This window comes from Sapajus apella, unplaced genomic scaffold (assembly GCF_009761245.1).
Source record: "Sapajus apella isolate SASKATOON/1434 unplaced genomic scaffold, GSC_monkey_1.0 scaffold67, whole genome shotgun sequence".
NCBI lineage: Eukaryota > Metazoa > Chordata > Mammalia > Primates > Cebidae > Sapajus > Sapajus apella.
The window spans coordinates 11,387,497-11,406,143 of record NW_022437007.1 but is presented as its reverse complement, the minus strand read 5'-3'; the positions used below and the strand labels follow the sequence as shown (position 1 = coordinate 11,406,143).

At 39.2% G+C, this 18,647-nt stretch overlaps 1 protein-coding gene and 1 long non-coding RNA gene across 2 annotated transcripts in view; one reads left to right on the top strand and one right to left on the bottom strand.

Moving 5' to 3' along the window:
* The window catches only part of RNF175 (ring finger protein 175), a 50,080-nt gene that overhangs the window by 9,004 nt on the left and 22,429 nt on the right, over nt 1-18,647 (bottom strand). Inside the window, 4 exon segments of the mRNA XM_032248621.1 lie at nt 1,405-1,525; nt 4,519-4,626; nt 9,081-9,111; nt 9,114-9,234. Coding sequence (XP_032104512.1) covers nt 1,405-1,525; nt 4,519-4,626; nt 9,081-9,111; nt 9,114-9,234 — 381 coding nt within the window.
* Nucleotides 1,830-18,647, top strand: part of LOC116530528 — a 236,549-nt gene continuing 219,731 nt past the window's right edge. The window contains exon 1 of the long non-coding RNA XR_004260047.1: nt 1,830-4,462. This is a non-coding gene — a long non-coding RNA (uncharacterized LOC116530528). The remainder of the gene's footprint in view (nt 4,463-18,647) is intronic.

Sequence of the window (18,647 nt, the reverse complement as noted above, 5' to 3'; positions counted from 1 at the left end):
TTTTTTTTTTTTTTTGAGATGGAGTTTCGCTCTTGTTACCCAGGCTGGAGTGCAATGGCGCAATCTCGGCTCACCGCAACCTCCGCCTCCTGGGTTCAGGCAATTCTCCTGCCTCAGCCTCCTGAGTAGCTGGGATTACAGGCACGTGCCACCATGCCCAGCTAATTTTTTGTGTTTTTAGTAGAGACGGGGTTTCACCATGTTGACCAGGATGGTCTCGATCTCTTGACCTCGTGATCCACCCGCCTCGGCCTCCCAAAGTGCTGGGATTACAGGCTTGAGCCACCGCGCCCGGCAGCTATTGGGTCTTAATACCTGGCTCTCCCTTTCCCTACTCCACCAGGCCCCAGTGTGCGTTGTTCCCCTCCCTGTGTCCAAGTGTTCTCATTGTTCAGCTCCTATGTACAAGTGAGAACAGGCAGTGTTTGGTTTTCTGTTCCTGTGTTAGTTTGCTGAGGATATGGCTTCCAGTTCCATTCATGTCCTTGAAAAGGACATGATCTCATCCCTTTTTATAGCTGCATAGTATTCCATGGTGTATATATACCACACTGTCTTTATCCAGTCTCACATTGATGGGCATTTGAGTTGTTTCCATGTCTTTGCTTTATAGTGGTTTTTGTACGCCGCATCTGTCTGTGTACCAAGAGACACAGAGGACAGAGATGTGGAATTCTTGAAACTACTAAGTCATTCCTAGAGCCCTTAGCTTGTAAGTTTTTAAGAGATATGCATGAGTCAGACACAGATAAATGCCCCTGATACCTGAATCAGGAATACATCTAACTAGGAATGATGTCAATTCTGAATTTTAATCTTAAAAGAATTCAAAAAAAGAAAAGAAAAACAACTGTTAGGGAATAAAAATATTCTAGGTAATGGTATACAGTCAGAATATATCTAGCACACTTTTTGTATCTTCTACTTCACATGCTATATAATGTACCTGGTATTTATGATAAGTATTACCCAGAGGCACTGTTGATTCTGAACTGTTTTATGCAGCATCAAATGTAGTTTTTATTTGCATAAGGCAGGGTTTCAGACAGAGCTAAAAGGTTATAATTATTGTTAATGTTTTACTAATCCTTAAATGTTGGCAATTGAAGTATGCTAGATACAATAACACAAATAATTCACATATTTTATTTTAACAGATGCCTTATTTCACAAGTATTCTATAGGCATAAGACATGTATTTTCCAATTAATCAACAAAGAATGTTTCTGATGCAAGGAGAATCCAGGGAGCAATGGGCTAGGTGAACCAAAATAGTTCCAAAGGAAACGATAATCAGTATATGGGGAAAGACTTATTTATTTCTGAAAATGGATGCAGACACATAAGATGAGACCATTTCTCCACGTTTCATAAATGGTTTCAGAGAATGAAAGCAACACTTACCCCTATGGTGGAAGCCATGTAGTCTGAGCAGATCTCGGCAAAGTCTCTCCCCATTACTCCATAGTAGAGGCCATAGAACAAAGACACAATGCCAAAATCCATGGAATCTCTAGCTATGATTCTATTGAAAACAGCAGTATAAGGAATTAAGAATGTGGCATATTTCTAAACAGCTGGAGTTTGGAAAATATTTCCTGTGATAGCATCTAAGAGAGCCTTGTGGTCATTTTTTTTGCATTTATTTGTTGGATTTTTATTTTCTTAAATGAAAGAATTTAAAATTCTCTAAATTTCCCTCAAATTGTAGCACTCAGTGCCGACTGGACAAAGGAATTCTTGAGACAGCCTTCAAGCGCTTCTGAGGACCGCAGTGCCGAGACAGGCTCACTCAGACCAGTAGTTTCCGGCTCAGCTTCAGGTAGACCTCAGCAGCTTATAACAGTTTCCATCTCCAGGCCACACCCCAGTAACTCCAGCGGGCAGCTAACAGTAAGAATCACTAGAGCAACAGTTCTCAGCCCTAAACATAGATTAGAATCACCTGGGAAGATTTAAAAGCCCCGTGACACATGGGCCCACCACCAAGGACTGGAGTTTAGTTGATCCGGGGTGGGGTCTGGACAGCAGTATTTTTAAAGAGCTTGTCAAGTGATTGATTCTTTAATACAGCAAGGATTCAGTATGTCTGCTGTAGAACTTAGATTTATAAAATGCTTTCCACTGATCTTTCCTAACAAGTGCTTGAGATAGATATTATCACCCCCACTTTGTGTGTGAAAACATGGAGACTTAGAAAACATTATTTGCTTGATGCAGCAATTGGTACCTCACAAAGCAAGCTCACGTTCTGAAGCCCTTGGTTACCGTGCCAGAGTTGCTATGTATTAACTGAAAAAAACTTTTTGCAAGTTGAATCATATTTCAATTACACCAGGATTCTTTATGATCATCCCCCCGCCCAGTTTTTTTTTTTTTTTCTTAAGGGAAAGATCTCTTTTAAAAGCGAATGATTTGCCCTAAATTTAATTTATGAATCTAAATAATTGCATATTTGGTTTGCTTTATCTATAAAACCATCTCAAATACCGGTGGTGAGCCTTGTTGGTTCTGATTAATTCAGGAAAGGGAGGAAAGTGTGGACAAGAGTTGGGTAGTCCGACTCTAAAACCTATTTCTGTTTTCTGTTCATTGTAGGAAGAAATGGTAAAGGTGGACAGCTTTGTAGATTTAGAAGATATAGATTTTTTGGTGATATGAACTGAGACTTCCAACATAGGTGGTAGCTGCATCCTTTCAGGATTTGTCTGGGTATATGAGAATGTGGACAGTGAGGGAAATGAGGAGTATCTTCCCTTCATGTCCAGGAAGTATTTATAATTTTATTGATTAAAAAGTACAGTAACACACTTGTGGCTACCTAGAAAAAAGATTAATACAATGATAATCTTCAAGTAGTGAAACAAAATAGTTCCTTTTCTAAAGGGTTAAGTTCTTGGTATGCCTTACTGTAGGAAAATTCATGAATAAGGATCGTGAAATCTTATGAGGTAATAGTCTTGGAACAGCTATAGTTCCCAGTGATTTCATAAAAATCCTTATGAGTATTTTACATTCACCAAAATAAACCAGTATAGACAATATGTTAAAATAGACATTACAGTGTCTATTTCCTAACCTAGCAATAATAGATCTGTACAGTTACTTTCAACCCCTTTCCTGCTAGAAAATGTTAGCTGCTCCCATTCTGAAAGTTTTATAAAATGCTTATAAAATCAGGTTGCTATGCTGCCATAGGAAGAGCCCTTTCCCCGAGGGCTGACTCTCCATCCAATTGCCTTTCTTATTTTCTGAGGAAAGGGTTGATGATCTCTGCTTTTCAGTTTCTGTTATTGTCCTGGAAGTTTGGAGTAACTTCGATGTGAGAGCTATTCTGGGGAACTTGTATTTGAGCTGCTTTCTATAGCTGTACGTGTGGTATGTCTTCAGTCCCCTTTCCAGGACACAGGCTGGTTACTCAGCCTCATTTGTGCCTGTGAGAATGCCATCAACGGCATGTCTCAGCAGCCACCTTAAGCGGGAGCATTGCTCTTAGTCAAAGATGTGATTATTTCAGCTTCCTTTATCTCTCCCCAGACTTTCTTGCTCTTTTATACCTTTATTTCTCTTTCAATTTCTTTTTTAAAACTCCCCTCTATTAAACAATAGATATCGACATGTTTTCTATCCTTCAAATCTTTTTTGTTTATTTGGTTTTCCAGCTTATATACTTTTTCCAATTAAAATTTTTGTTGAGACAAGGTCTGGCCATGTTGCCCAGGCTGGTCTTGAACTCCTGGCCTCAAGCAATCCTCCCACTTCTGCCTCCCAAGTAGCTGGGATTACAGGCATGAGCCACAGCACCCAGTCTCTTGCAATTTCTAAGCACTCACTTTTCCTCCTTTTTCAGCTATCCCCAATGCAAGGCATTTCCTGAATATCAGAAACCAAATTAAAGAGAGCAGTGCTGTCCAATGGAAATACAGCCACAAATATAATTTTAAATTTTCTGGTAGATGCATTTAAAAATTAAAAAAAACCAGATGAAATTAATCTCACCAATACATTTAAATCCTATCATTTCAAAATGTAATTGATATAAAAATGTTTTCTATGTAAGTCTTTGAAATTCAGTATGTATTTTATACTTTTAGGTGTTCAGTACTGTCACATGAGCTAGTGGCTACTGTATTGGACAACATAATTCTAGAGATTTTAGATAAGAAGATAGATATGAAAGGAGATCTAGGCACTTGAGAATTATGTAGAAGAGAAATGTATAGTTCAGTAAGAATTACTGTAGCACAATTGTAGGTCTACTTTAATAGTAATCTTTTAAATTTGCAGACCAAATATAAATCTCCTTAAAGGTCCTAATTAAAAAAAATTATTTTGTAGAGTGATCCTTTCTTCCCTTTCTATTGCTTTTCCCCAGACAAAACTATGTGTGGATATCTACTATAAAACATGGTGCATGGAAAATTGGAGTGCCGAATGCTTCCAGATTGAGAGAACATGACCGGTGAGTGCTCCAAGCAACTGCTTGGAGATATTAATGTCTTAATTGGAGATACTTACTTGAAAAACAGATTGAATCCACACATTGTAAACATGATCACCAAGTAACCCAGAACACCAAATGCATAGCTGAGTTTGTAGATCAGAAGAAACCGTTTGTAGACCAATCTGTGGAGTGAAAAATGGGGAAAAAAACAGAACATGGTAATATTATAAAACATTTTGTCTCTTTCAAAGAGTTATACATCAGTTTTTAGTTTCTAAGATTATGTTTATAACACACAGAACATAGATGTATATAGCAATAAGCATTCTGTGAATAGTGCTATCAAGCTCGTGTGTTTCTGTGTATATGCATATGTGAATTCTTTTTAAATTTGTCTGCGTCCCTCACATGCTTCGCTTAAAAATAGCCTTCAGGAATGGTTAATCTTTCTGCACCCCTGCCTCCCCACACTGCCCTCTTCTCATTTGGTCCTAGGGTTAACCTGGAGTGGTTTTAGCAGGAGTGTCTTAGAGGTGAACAAAAAGTGGGATGAAAAGTCAAAGGGAAGTCCAGACCTTCTTACCGGGGAGTTTTCTTCCCTTTGTCCTGCTGCCTCTTCCCCACCCCACCGCCCAAGTACAGATATCATCAGCAGTGAGCCCAGCACTCATCCCATTTCTCCTCCACCCAAAGAGCCCTCCCGTAGCCCAGGGCATGAAATGACGAGAGCCCCAGACTATTTCCTTCTGCTGTGCGGAAGGGTCCTGTGTGTACTCCAGCACCCTCTGTGAACTTCCAGGGCCTTTCCTTCTTCCCAAGGGTCTAAGTGGAGAAGGAAAAGGATGAGGATGGAGGGTGAGTGGAGAGAATCTAGAAGGAAGCCCTCCCCTCTGCTGGTTTCCTTCTTCACTGACAGTAAAGGCCCTTAGAAAAAAACTACAAGAAGGACCATGTGACAGCTTCATGTCTAGGAGGATGGGGTAAGAGGTTGGGAGACCAGTTCCATTCCTGGTGGGCCACAGCAGAGGAGCTATGCCCATTGATATAAGAGGTGGTGGATGGAAAAGCTGGGGGCTTATCTTTGTTGCTCAAAGAAAATGAAGAGGTGGCTGGAATGCTGCTTACAAGGATGTGCAATGGCAGAAGGCCCTGTTTGCCTCACAACCCTTTCCCTGCACATCCACTTGGAGTCTTTTTCCTGCCTTTCACCCCAAACTGCATTGAGAGTCTTGCTCCAGAGATTTAGCCCCACCCTCTTGCCCCCAATCCCTGAGCCCTGTCTCCAACTCTCTCACCTTCCCCAGATCACTCCCTGTTGGAGCCATGGTACTAAGTGCTTAAGATCTATGATATTACTAGCATAAGGTTTCAATATGATTTTAATAGGTGCTCTATTTCATCGAGTTTCAGTCAGAAGGGTCCTTCTGAACATTATGGTTTAAATGGGTTGTGGGCTAGCCCGTGAAATGAATTGTTATATACATCACTTCTATAGTGAAATGCTCTCTGCACTTTAAGCAACTGATATTAAGGTGCCATCTGTGCTGCCACTTCCTCCACACAGGTGTGATCTTGCCCCTTGGGGGAGTAGGCAGGGGTGAGCTACACTGACACAGAAATTTGCATGGGCTGCATAAATTGGCTTAAATTACTGTGAGGCTGTGTGGCCTCGTAAGGAAGCCAGAGAAGGCTCTCGCGGTCTTTCTGCCACAGTGACTCTTGAGCCATGAGTTCTTTTCATTTGTCAGTGCTAGCAGCTTAGATCATTGCTCAGGGCAGCCAGATCAAGGCGGAAGTTTATGTTGCTAAAAGTGGTGATGATGGAGAAACAGGCAAGCTTTGAGAAGGTCCCCTCTATTGGGCCCCCAACACCTGCTAGTACCAGAATATGGTTCCTTAAACTGCATACAGACTTGGTGACCCATCTCCCTGCCTTAAGGGACCTCTCTCAAACTTCTGTCAGCGTTAGAGATGTTCCAGGACTAATAACCTTTACACTGCAGGGTTTCTCTGTGCAAAGCAGTTTGTTGAATTAATTAAGCCATAGCATGCTTTTTGGGAGCAGGAGCTTTGCTGTCAAGTAGTTCTTCGGTCTGATTCAGGACTTTGCTGCTTACTGCCCATGGGACTTGGGTTAATTTACTTGGCATGCCTCATTTAAAATGTGAGGATGATAACACTAGCTCCTAAAGTTGTTCTGAAGATTGTGTGAGCCAATGTATTGATGTTTATTGACTTGGCACATTAAATGCTCAGTATGTCATATCATTGTTAGGGATGTGTTCAATTTTCCAAATCTCAAGCTCCCTTTCTGCCATTTTCCTGCTTATTGGGGGTAACTGTTTTCAGGAACAGTAGAGTCCAGAACTTCTTTCCTACCAAGACTTACACTGTAAGGCAGATAAGCCAGATAGGAGATTGTGCACCTGTTTCAGAGCAGCCTCCAAAAGGAAAGCTGGCCTTGGGCTGGATTTCCTCCAGAAGGAAAGCTGATGAAGCCCAGCTCTCTGTGGCTAGTGTGTGGCTTGTGGCCTTTTTTTTTTTTTAAGGTGTAATCTTGCTCTGTTGCCCAGGCTGGAATGCAATGGCACGATCTTGGCTCACAGCAACCTCTGCCTCCGGGTTCGAGTGATTCTGCTGTGTCAGCCTCCTGAGTAGATGAGATTATATGCACCCGCCATCATGCCCGGCTAATTTTTGTATTTTTAGTAGAGATGGGGCTTCACCATGTTGGCCAGGCCGGCCTCAAACTCCTGACCTCAGGCTTCCCTGATCCAACCACCTTGGCCTCCCAAAGTGCTGGGATTACAGGCATGAGCCATCGCATGTGTGGCTTATTTCTGAGTTTGATCTTCACTACTTGCCAGACAAACCAACTGTAGTTGAGAGGAAACTCACTTCCCCTTCTCTGGGTACTCTAACCTGAAACAAGAGCTTGATGTGCTCTCAAAGAGGCACAGCAGGCTTTAAACTGCTGGTGCTGGAGACCACTACTCTTGCGTCTGCCTTCTGCAGCAATGCTGATTTCTTCATCCAGTTCCCCTAGCCTGTAATGAAATCTTCTCCTTCCAAATGGAAGATAGCTAAAATGTGACTCATCTGTAATACAATAATTAAGCAAAGATCCATGATGATTCTGGGGCCTATTATTGCCTCTTATGTATGGGAGCTCTATCCTGACTACTCGTCTAGAAGAGGGCCTACTTCACCTTGCTCGCCGTTGTCTTTTCAAATGGCAGCTGAGTTTGCTTTACAATGTCAGTGAAGCCTCTTGGCTCTTAGACTATCCTGCAGGGCTTGGAGTTGTGGAGGCAGGAAGATGCTGAGAGGACATGCTTTGGGCATGGGAAAGAGAGCATGGAACCCTGGCCAGTGGACATATGAAAGGCATAAAGGGTAATGAGGCAACATTTGGGTATTTCTTATAATAAAATTCCTCTGCATTGCATGAACTGATATGTGCAAAAACACTGCCTTTAGGTAGGGTAATTCATTATACAATGGAAAGGTGAACCATTCTTACAGAAATAGAATATAGATTAAATCCAGGGGATGAAAACAAGCACGTTTTGATTCATCCAAAACTTAGAGCACTTTCACAAATCTTAAATAACAGAATATTTTCTAAGAAGGAGAAAAGTACCATATACTCACTTTGCTGAGTGGTAAGCCAGACACTACAAGGGCTGTCCAAGACCCCAAACTGGCCAGTTTATACAGTCTCCTACCACCACCCCAAACCTCTTCCCAAAGCAGAACTAAACTAAAATAGTCATAACATGAATTCAGTATTTGGATTTCCATTTTTATCATCACATTTATTTATCTGATTTCTCACTGGATTCCTTCTCCAAACTTGAAGGAAAAGTTGCCATGCATGTTTCCTACATTTTTAGAGGACGAAAACAAATGTCTAAATAATCATAAAAGTATCTCACTGGAGTTTATAATTTATTCTCCCAAAAGGTCAGATTTAGCATTGTTTTATTGCTATTTTAAATTTTACACATTTTATCTCATTCCAATTTTATGTTGATGAGGTTTCAGATTTTACACACAGAGCAGAGAGGGCGAAAGCAAGCCTGTGAGTGCGGTATGTGATGAGCACTTTGGAAAGATTCGTGAATGATACAATGGAGCTATACAAATCTTCGGAGGCTGACAATGGTAATTAAAGTGACCACTGGAATATTAAAGCATCATTTGTTATTAGAATAGTAAGTTGTCCATGACTTATGATTTATTATATATTTTCAGGTTGAAACACAACTTTCAACTCTTGCTCTATTTTAAAATGTGTAACACAACTTAAAGTGGAATGAAGTAAAATGCTGAGCTAAAAATAAACATGCAAAAATGCTCTAGAAATTTTAAACAATAGTTTCACTTCTCTTTCTTCTGCTTTTCACTAGCTAATATTTGAAGTAGTAAATTTTACATGCATATCTGAATCACCATTAAATAATGAAGGCAAACGAACAGTAGTGTAGCTAATTTCTCAATAGTTTTGCTACCACAGGTAAAAGATACGTAAAAGAAGTGTAACCTCCCTCCAACTCAGGAAAATGGCAATCAAATATGCTTTTTAATATATAAAATAAAGGGGGTCCTGAGGAAGGAATGCAGGAATACATACTGTGGTGTCCTCCCAAAGAGGGGTTTTCGGTAGCTCTGAAGAGGATGTAACTGGTAATAACGGAGAACATCCCCCACATAGACAGGAACCGCCACCAGTATAGTTTTATAGTGAAATATAAGGGGACAACCCACATCTGCAACAAGGTCACCAGCTGTGAGAGAAATGAACAGAAGTCCCTTTCAATGACCAAGTGCCTGAATGGCATCTCCATTATTAAATGAGTCCAAAGCATCTCTGGGAGAACCACCTTCACCATCATGTTTGTACCACACAACTGGTTCACCATCAAACTGTCAGCTTCCCTAGACAGGCCAGGCTATGGAGAGTATGGGCACAATTATCTGAAAATTCAAATGGGAAACAATCCAAAATGCTCGCCTTCCGTCACTTCCTTTCATCTGACTATTTTAGATGAAAACTCTTTGGGGCCTCCACAGCGATGTGATTTTGGACAAGAGAGCCTCACTTCAGTTGTATAATTGGGGGTACCGATAATTGCACTGCTTCCCTGCGCTGACTGAGGTGGGGCTCAAACGAGATCAGGAATGGAAAGTACTCTGAAAACCACACTACACTACACAGAGCCCAGGGGCTTTGTTACTATCATGTGTCCATGTGAAAGTGACAGCAATGTCAAAGGAGGAAGTGGAGGTCAGAGTTTCAGAGCAGCCCCTGGGATGTCTTCTGCCTGCAGTCCCAGGGCACTCAGCAAGGTTTCCTGTTCCTTTGGTGCATAAACCCTTTGTGGCCTATGCCATTGACCTGAGTCCAAGTAGCCTTCAGAGGGCCCTTTAATCTGGTCCCTTTCCCATAGGTCAGGGAGCAGGGTCACTGAAGTGATATGGCTACCATACCCACACTCCTACTCTTTGAAGCAGGCCTAATACCAGCTAGTCACCCCTCTTGGGAAAAGCAGACAGCCTTAATCAATAGCAATATCCTTTGGTCTTTTATGTTTCCCTGAATTCAGACTAACTACCTATTATTTGCTCATAATGAATATAAGGGGAGTGGCAAAGAGGTTTTTCTCTCAAGGGTGGACGTTAACTAATTTTTAATGGCACTCTGTAGGGCTCTGTTGAGGATTCTGAGCCGGATCCTGATGTAGTGGTAGAGTCTTATGATCAATTAATGAAGTCTGCCAGCAATGTGGGAAGAGGGGTTAGAGCTCGCTTATCGCATATGCATCATCCTGACTATTAAAAAGGCTGCTGCCGTTTATTTTCTTTACCTTCTCAATCTTTGCAACAGAAAAGGGAGGCTTGGAACAAAAGAGTCTATGGATACGTTGTTGGATCCTTTAAATACGTCTTGGTAATAGTCTAAGGTCAATAACCAAAGCTCTTGGACAGGACTTCAAGATATAAATGAGAAAGGTGGTTGGGGTGCAGTGACTTATGCCTGAAATCCCAGCACTTTGGGAGGCCAAGGCGGGTGGATCATGAGGTCAGGAGTTTGAGACCAGCCTGGCCAACATAGTGAAATTCCCTCTGTACTAAAAATACAAAAAAAAATTAGCTGGACTTGGTGGCGGGAGCCTGTAATCCCAGCTACTCGAGAGGCTGAGGCAGGAGAATCGCTTGAACCTGAGAGGCAGAGGTTGCAGTGAGCCAAGATTGTGTCACTACATTCCACATCAGGTGACAGTGCTAGACTCCATCTCAAAACAGTTAAATAAATAAAAATAAATGAGAAGGCGAGGCCACAGCCATTCTTCTTTCAATGTCAGATAGGAAGACATTTCCCAGGCTCAACATTCTCCTTTGATTGCTTCATCCTCATAAATGATCTGAAGTCTTCTTAGAATTGCTCTGAATCTTCTTTCAGAGAACCCTAGAGTTGTTATCGTCGATATGCACTTGAACAAAAACACACACGGAGCAAGTCTGAGGTGAGTATCTGAGGAGTTCGGGAACAAATCCTGTAACTTACTTTTTTTTTTTTTTTAACTCCAAGGAATACTTTCAGGGAAAAGAAAATACTCTTTACTCTTGCCTCCATGTATCAGAAAACTGTTTTAATTTTCCATCCTATTTTGTGGGTGTGGAAAATGAAATTAAGATAAATACACATACACAAATAGAAAAACAGGCTTTACTTAAGGAAGTAGAATAGTTTTCAAGAGGACCTAAAACTACATGCTAAGTAATCAAGACTCAAGATGTGCTTACTTAAGCATTCAGCATGAGCAGCTTTGACCCTCTGCTATTTATAGTAAAAGTGTGCAGCACAACGGCCAGGTGTGGTGGCTCATGCCTGCAATCCCAGCACTTTGGGAGGCTGGGGTAGATGGATTGCTTGAGCTCAGGAGTTTGAGACCAGCCTGGGCAACATGGCCAAACCCTGTCTCTACAAAAATTAGGCAGGCATGGTGGTATGTGCCTGTAGTTCCAGCTACTCAGGAGGCTGAGGTAGGAGGACCATCTGAGCCCTTGAGGTCAAGGCTGCAGTGAGTTGAGATCGTGCCATTGCACCTTAAAAGGGTGACAGAAGTAGACTCTGTCTTTAAAAAAAAAGTATGTAGCATCTTAACAAAAATCTCATCAGCATATTGGTCATTTATTTTCTGTAAGCTGATTCTGGAGATAGTTCTCTATCATAAATTATACATTTGCTGACTTAAAAGTCCATTACTTCTGACAGTAAAAAAGAAGATGGACATGAGCTGCATCTTTCAAAGTCTGATCATCTGTCATTCACATTTTTCATCTTTCTATTTTAAGAATTTGACTAATTTTTTACATTTTCCCATAAAAATACTGAAGTTTTTTTAAAATAAAAAGTTGAGTTGGTTCATTTTAATTCAGTGAAACTACTATGCCCTCATATTTTGTACTTCAGACCTAAGCCAAAATATAAGACTAATAAATTTCTTCTAATCCATGGAGTTACAATCCATGATAGTTTGGAGCTATAGCTGGATTATATTTTAATAAAACCAGTTCTCTTCCTATAGATCTATAAGAATGAGTAATTTCTAGAAGACCTCGAATTTCCTTGATACCTAGATTTAATTGATAGTGAATAACAATGTTCAATGTACAGACATGGTACTTTTAAAAATAGACTTTTGAGATCAAAAAGGAAAAGAGAGCAAAAAATCATTAGAATGTATAAAGAATGCAAATATTTTATTTCTTAACTATCTTTAAAATGTAACCCAGCACCCTATTTTCTCAACATATGAAGGGAAAGTTCAAAAATTTGTTCTGTGAATTCAGTGATTACATTGGTAGTCATTTTGAAATGAGAGCCATATTTCATAGCAATTTAAAAGATTCTTTTTTTATCAATTTCCAGTGCCGTTAAAAGTTCTCCTTTTAAATATTAACTGCCATATATGAAATTAAGGAATACTGTCCCTCATAAACAAACACATGAAATATGTGCAATCGAGGCACATACATGCAAAGAAGGAAGCCTGGATCTGGAACACATTAATAATGCCAGAGGGGTCACCATCTGGCCATGTGCGTATAAAACACATCTGCACTACTGGCAACGGGCAGCTCATGCATCTGGATCACATCACCCATGTTCTCCCCAACCACATATCAGAGGAGGAGGAATTTCCTGACGAATCAGATGCTGCCCAAAAGTACCATGGTTTTTTCGTGTTGCCATGCACATAATGAATCTGCAAAGAGTTACAGATCAAGCCAAAACAAAGATATCTTTCATTTATCTAATTGTACAGAATGCTGAATGGGCTGTGCAATATTCAAAGAGAGAAGGAAAGAAAAAGAAAAACGAAGGAATGAAGGAAAGAAAGAAAAAAAAGAAAGAGAAAGGAAAAAAAATAAATTATGTGTGTTCATTTCCTTTGCACTGCAAATCCCAAATAATCTGTAATCATTTGTGTGTGGGGAAGGTGGTGAGATGGTGGAGGAAGAGCAGTGGTATGCTCAGAGGTAAGCAGAAAATTATCATGAAAATAAATACCCAGGAAACAATCCTGCTATCTGTAAAAGACAATGAAGGAGAGTGTGAATGTAAAGCAAGTAAGAAGAAAGTATAAGCCGGCATGTGGTTACTCACACCTGTAATCTGAGCACTTTGGGAGGTCAAGGTGGTGAATTACTTGAGGCCAGGAGTTTGAGACCAGCCTGAGCAACATGGTGAAACCTGATCTCTACTAAAAATACAAAAAGTAGTTGGGTGAGGTGGCACAGGCCTGTAATCCCAGCTACTTGGGTGGCTGAGGTGTGTGAGTTGCTTGAACCTGGGAAGTGGAGGTTGCAGTGAGCTGACATTATGTCACTGCACTCCAGCCTGGGCAACAGAGCAAGACTCTGTCAGAAGAAGGAGGAGGAGGAGAAGGAGGAGGAGGAAAGAAGAAGGAAGAGAAGGAAGAGGAGGAGGTATGGAAATGGAATCTTGGCATAAAAAGGTTCCTTAGAAATTCAGTTGGTTCACTTTTTTAAATCTCCACATCAGTCTAGATGGCTGATGTTGTTATTTAAACTTTTAAAGGAGATTCTGCCATGTTATGTACATATGTATTTAAGTATGTATGTATTTGTGTCTTGCCTCATTTTAAAAAGATTTGAGCAGACACATGCTTTATTGGCCCAGTAATATTTTCTAGTATTTCACAGCTATTAATAGGCAGGAAGTTTGATTTAAATAGAGCAATGCTGCAATCTGGAAAATTATTTGCACTGTATTGAGGCAAGTTAATAGTGTGTCTGAAACCCAAGTCTGGGGATGTAGTCAACAGCCCTTCTAATTGATTTGTGGAACAGGAGAAAGATTCTTTTTTGGCACTCTCCTCTCTACTTGCTGCATATATGGAAAGTGAGTGCACATAAAAGAAGGTGGAGAGGGTGATGTTGAATGAAATTTTATTTCTAGTTAAATGCTGTTCAAAGCATTTGGAAATCATTTAACCTTGAGGCTTTGCCTACATCTACAACATATCAAGATTACCAGCTGGAAAGGGAAAAATCCAAATACCCAGATGCTTGGACTATACTGTGCTAAAATGTGACTATTTGAAAACATCCAGGTATTTAGTAGCATCTCACACAAAAGAATTTTCTACCTTCTTTCTACTTTTGACATCACATAGGAGCAGTTAATGTTATATTTCTATACTTTATTTTCTAAATAAACCATTTCCTTTGCTTTAGGTATTTATAATAAGCTGTTCTGATGTATACAGCTCCTACAGACCATAGAACATAATCTATCTAGATAAATTTAAAGGACCACTTCAGAAGATGGACATACTCGTTAAAAAAAGTTGTATCTGAGGGCTGGGCATGGTGGCTCACACCTATAATCCCAGCACTTTGGGAGGCCAAAGCAGGTGGATCACGAGGTCAGGAGTTCAAGACCAGCCTGACCAACATGGTAAAACCCTGTCTCTACTAAAAATACAAAAAAATTAGCCAGGCATGGTGGTACGTACTTGTAATCCCAGCTACTTAGGAGGCTAAGGCAGGAGAATTGCTTGTACATGGGAGGCAGAGGTTGCAGTGAGCCAAGATGGCATCATTGTACTCTAGCCTGGGCAACAGAGCAAGACTCCGTCTTAAAAAAAAAAAAGTTGTATCTGAAAATATTCTGAGCTTTTTGAATTATTAGTCCATGTCCTCTTTAAGTACATGATCTGAATTATGCATAAATAATGTGAAAATAATAATCCTTTATAATAAATAATACCTTCAGGGTAAAGATAATATGCACAAATAAGAATTCATTCAGTGTACAAAGCTTTTATACATATTACTATAAGTGCACTTCCTATTTTTTTCTAACTTTCACCCCTTGCTTTTCTGTAAACTCCCATTCCAACAGTAAGTAACCTGGCTCCCACTAGCTGCTGTCTATTTATTTAATTGTTCAATTGCTGTATACATAGACAGCAGTATCGTAATTGTTAACCTGTACCCCCACGGGGACCAGTTTTATCAAGTGGAGTACTGCTTTTGTGCAGTTCCTATTGCCTTCGTCTTACAGACTCTGCTCATTTCCAAAGTTACTTAGGACGATATTTTTCCTCTCTACGCTTCAGTGAGGTTGTTTTGCATATTTTAAACGCAGTTAGAGCCTCTTGTCACAATCTGCATTTCTCCCTGGAATCCCCCCACCTCTAAATGATCTTAAAAATGTTCATATTTTAAAGTCCACTTTTTGTGCTGTACAGGTCTATGTCATCTGACAAATGCATATTATGATATCTTGTACCCACAAATACAATATTACACAAATTAATTTTACTACTGTAAAATTCCTGACCTATTTATTTTCCTCCCTTCTCCCCAAACCACTGATCATTTTACTGTCTCTATAGTTTTGTGGTTTTCAGAATGTCATATAATTGGAATTATACAGTATGTAGCTTTTTCATACTAGTTTGCTTCACCATGACTTGTTTCACCAAGGTTCATCCAAGTCTTTTCCGGGCATGATAGCTTATTTCTTTTTATTATTGAATAGTATGCCATTACATGCATGTACCACAGTTTATTTATCCAGCTTTTCAAGGATATCTTGCTTGCTACCAGTTTTGGGCAATTATGAATAAAGGTGCTATAAATATTTGCATGCAGGTTTTTGTGTGAATGTAGGTTTTCAATTTAACTGAGTAAATACTCAGTACAGTGATTATATAGTAAGCCTATGTTTAGCTTTGTGGGAGATTGCCAAACAGCCTTCAAAAATAGCTTTACCATTATTTGCATTCCCAACAATAATGAGAGTTCCTGCCTCTCCATGTCATCATCAGCATTTGGTATTGTCAATTTTTTGAATTTTAGCCATTTTAATAGGTGTGTAGTGTTATCTCATTATTGTCTTCTCTAATGACAAACGATGAGATGATGAGCTCCTTTCATATGCATATTTGACATCTGTAAGTTTTCCTTGGTAGGAATTAATTTTTTTTTTTTTAATAAAGATGGGGTTTCACCATGTTGGTCAGGCTGTTCTTGAACTCCTGACCTCAGGTGATCCACCCACCTTGGCCTCCAAAGTGCTTGGATTACAGGCGTGATTTATCCAGATCTTTTGCCATTTTTAATGAGTTGTTTTCTTGTGGTTGAGTTTTAAGCATATTTTGTATTCAAGTCCTTTATCAGATATATGTGTTTGCAAATATTTTCTCCAAGTCTGGTTTGTCTTTTCATTCTCTTAACAGTATCTTTTCCATAGCAGTTTTTAATTTCAATAAAATCTACCTTATTAATATTTTCTCTCATGGATTATGCTTTTGGTACCATATTTTAAAACTCTTCATTAAATACAAGTAAACCTAGATTTTTTTCCTATGTTATCTTCTCAAAGTTTTATGGTTTTGCATTTTACATTTAGGGCTAAGATCCATTTTGAATTAATTTTTCTAAAAGGTATATTATATGTTCTCTGCCTGTGTCTTTTTTTTTTTTTTTGCATATGAAAGTCCAGTTGTTCCATCACCATTTGTTGGAAACACTGTCCTTTCTCTATTGAATTGCCTTTGCTCTTTTGTCATGAATCAGTTGACTGTATTTGTCTGGGGGTCTATTTGTGGGCTCTGTATTCTGTTCCACTGACCTGTGTGTTTATTCTTTCACCAGTACCATCCTATGTTTATTACTGTAGATTTACAGTAAATCTTGAAATTGGACAGTGTCAATCCTCCAACTTTTTCTTTCAGTGTTGTGTTGTCTAGTGCGGGTCTTTTGCTTTTCCATAAAAACTGTGGAATCAGTTTGTTGATATACACAAACTCGACTTGCTGGGATCTTAGTCGAGATTGTGTTTAATCTACAGATCAAGTCAGGAAGAATGGACATATTAATGATACTGAATATTCCAGCCTATTAATATGGAATAATCTTTCCATTGATTTTGTATCTCTTTTCTCTGTATAGATCCTATACATATTTTGATAGATTTATGCCTAAGTATTTATTTTTTTGGTGTAACTGTAAATGGTATTGTGTTTTAATTTCAAATTCCAACGGTTCATTACTGGTAACAATCGACTTCTGTATATTTACTTTGTATCTTCCAACCTTGCTATAATCACTTATTTTTTCCATGAGTTTATGTTGGTTCTTTGAGGTTTTCCATACAGACAGTCATGTAATCTGCAAAGACAGTTTTATTTTTTTCTTTCTAAGCTGTATGCCTTTTATTTCCTGTCTTGCTTCACTAGCAAGGACTTCCTGTACAGTGTTGAATAGGAGTGGTGAGACAGGACATTCTTGCCTTCTTCCTTATCTTAGAGGGAAATCATCCAGTTCTCACCATTAAGTATGTTAGCTATAGGCTTTCTGTAGGTACTCTTTATCAACTTGGGAAATTCCCTTTTATTCCTAGTTTGTTGAGAGTTTTACATGGTTGCATGCTGGACCTTGCCAAATGCTTCTGCTACATCTATTGATATGTTCATAGGACTTTCTTCTTTAGCTTCTTGATGTGATTAATTACATAAATTCATTTTTAATTGTTGAGCCAGCCTTTCCTATCTGGAGTAAATCTCACTTGATTGTGATGTAGAATTCATTTTATACATTGTTGGATTTGGTATGCTAATATTTTGATGAGGATTTTTGCATTTATGTTTTTGAGAGATTTTGGTCTATAGTTTACTTTTCTTGTAATGTCTTCATCTGTTTTTTTCTATGAGGGTGATGCTGGCCTCAAGGAATGAATTTGCAAGTACTCCCTCTGTTTCTATTTTCTGGGAGATATTGTAGAGAACTGGTATCATTAATTCTTTAACTGTTTGGTAGAATTTACCAGTGAACATATCTGGGCTTGGTGCTTTCTTTTTTTTGAAGGTTATTAATTATTGATTGAAATTTTAAATTGGTATAGGCCTATTCAGATGATCTATATCTCCTTGTGTGAGTTTTGGTGTAGTTTGTGTCTTTCAAAGAATTAGTCCACTTCATCTAATTTATCCAAATTTGTGGGCATAGAATTGCTTGTAGCCTTTTCTTTTTATGTCCATGGGATTAGTAATGATGATCCCATTTTCTTTTCTCTTTTTTTAGGGGAACAGGGCCCCACCTTGTCATCCAGGCTGGAATGCAGTGGCACAATCATAGCTCACTGTAACGTCTAACTCCTGGGCTTAAGCAATCCTCCTGCCTAGGACTACAGGCATATGCCATGATGCCTGGCTAATTTTTAAATTTTCTGTAGAGTTGGGGTTTCATTATGTTGCCCAGGCTGGTCTTGAACTCTTGGCCTTGAGTGATCCTCCCACCTCAGCCTCCCAAGTGCTGGGATGACAAGTGTGAACCACTAAGCCATTTTCTTTTATAATATTAGTAATTTGTGTTTTCTCTTTTTTTTTCTTGGCTAGTCTGGGTAGAGCTTTATCAAATTTATTGATCTTTTCAAAGAACCAGCTTTTGGTTTCATTGTGTTTCCTCTATTGATTTCCTATCTTTAATTTCATCATTTTTTGCCAAAATTTCTATTATTTCTTTTTGCTTGTTGTGGGCATAAATTACTCTTCTCTAATTTCCTCAGGTGGATTCTTAGATTATTTCAGATCTTTCTTCTTTTCTAATATATCCATTCAATGCTATGAATTTCCCTATAAGCACTGCTTTTGCTGCA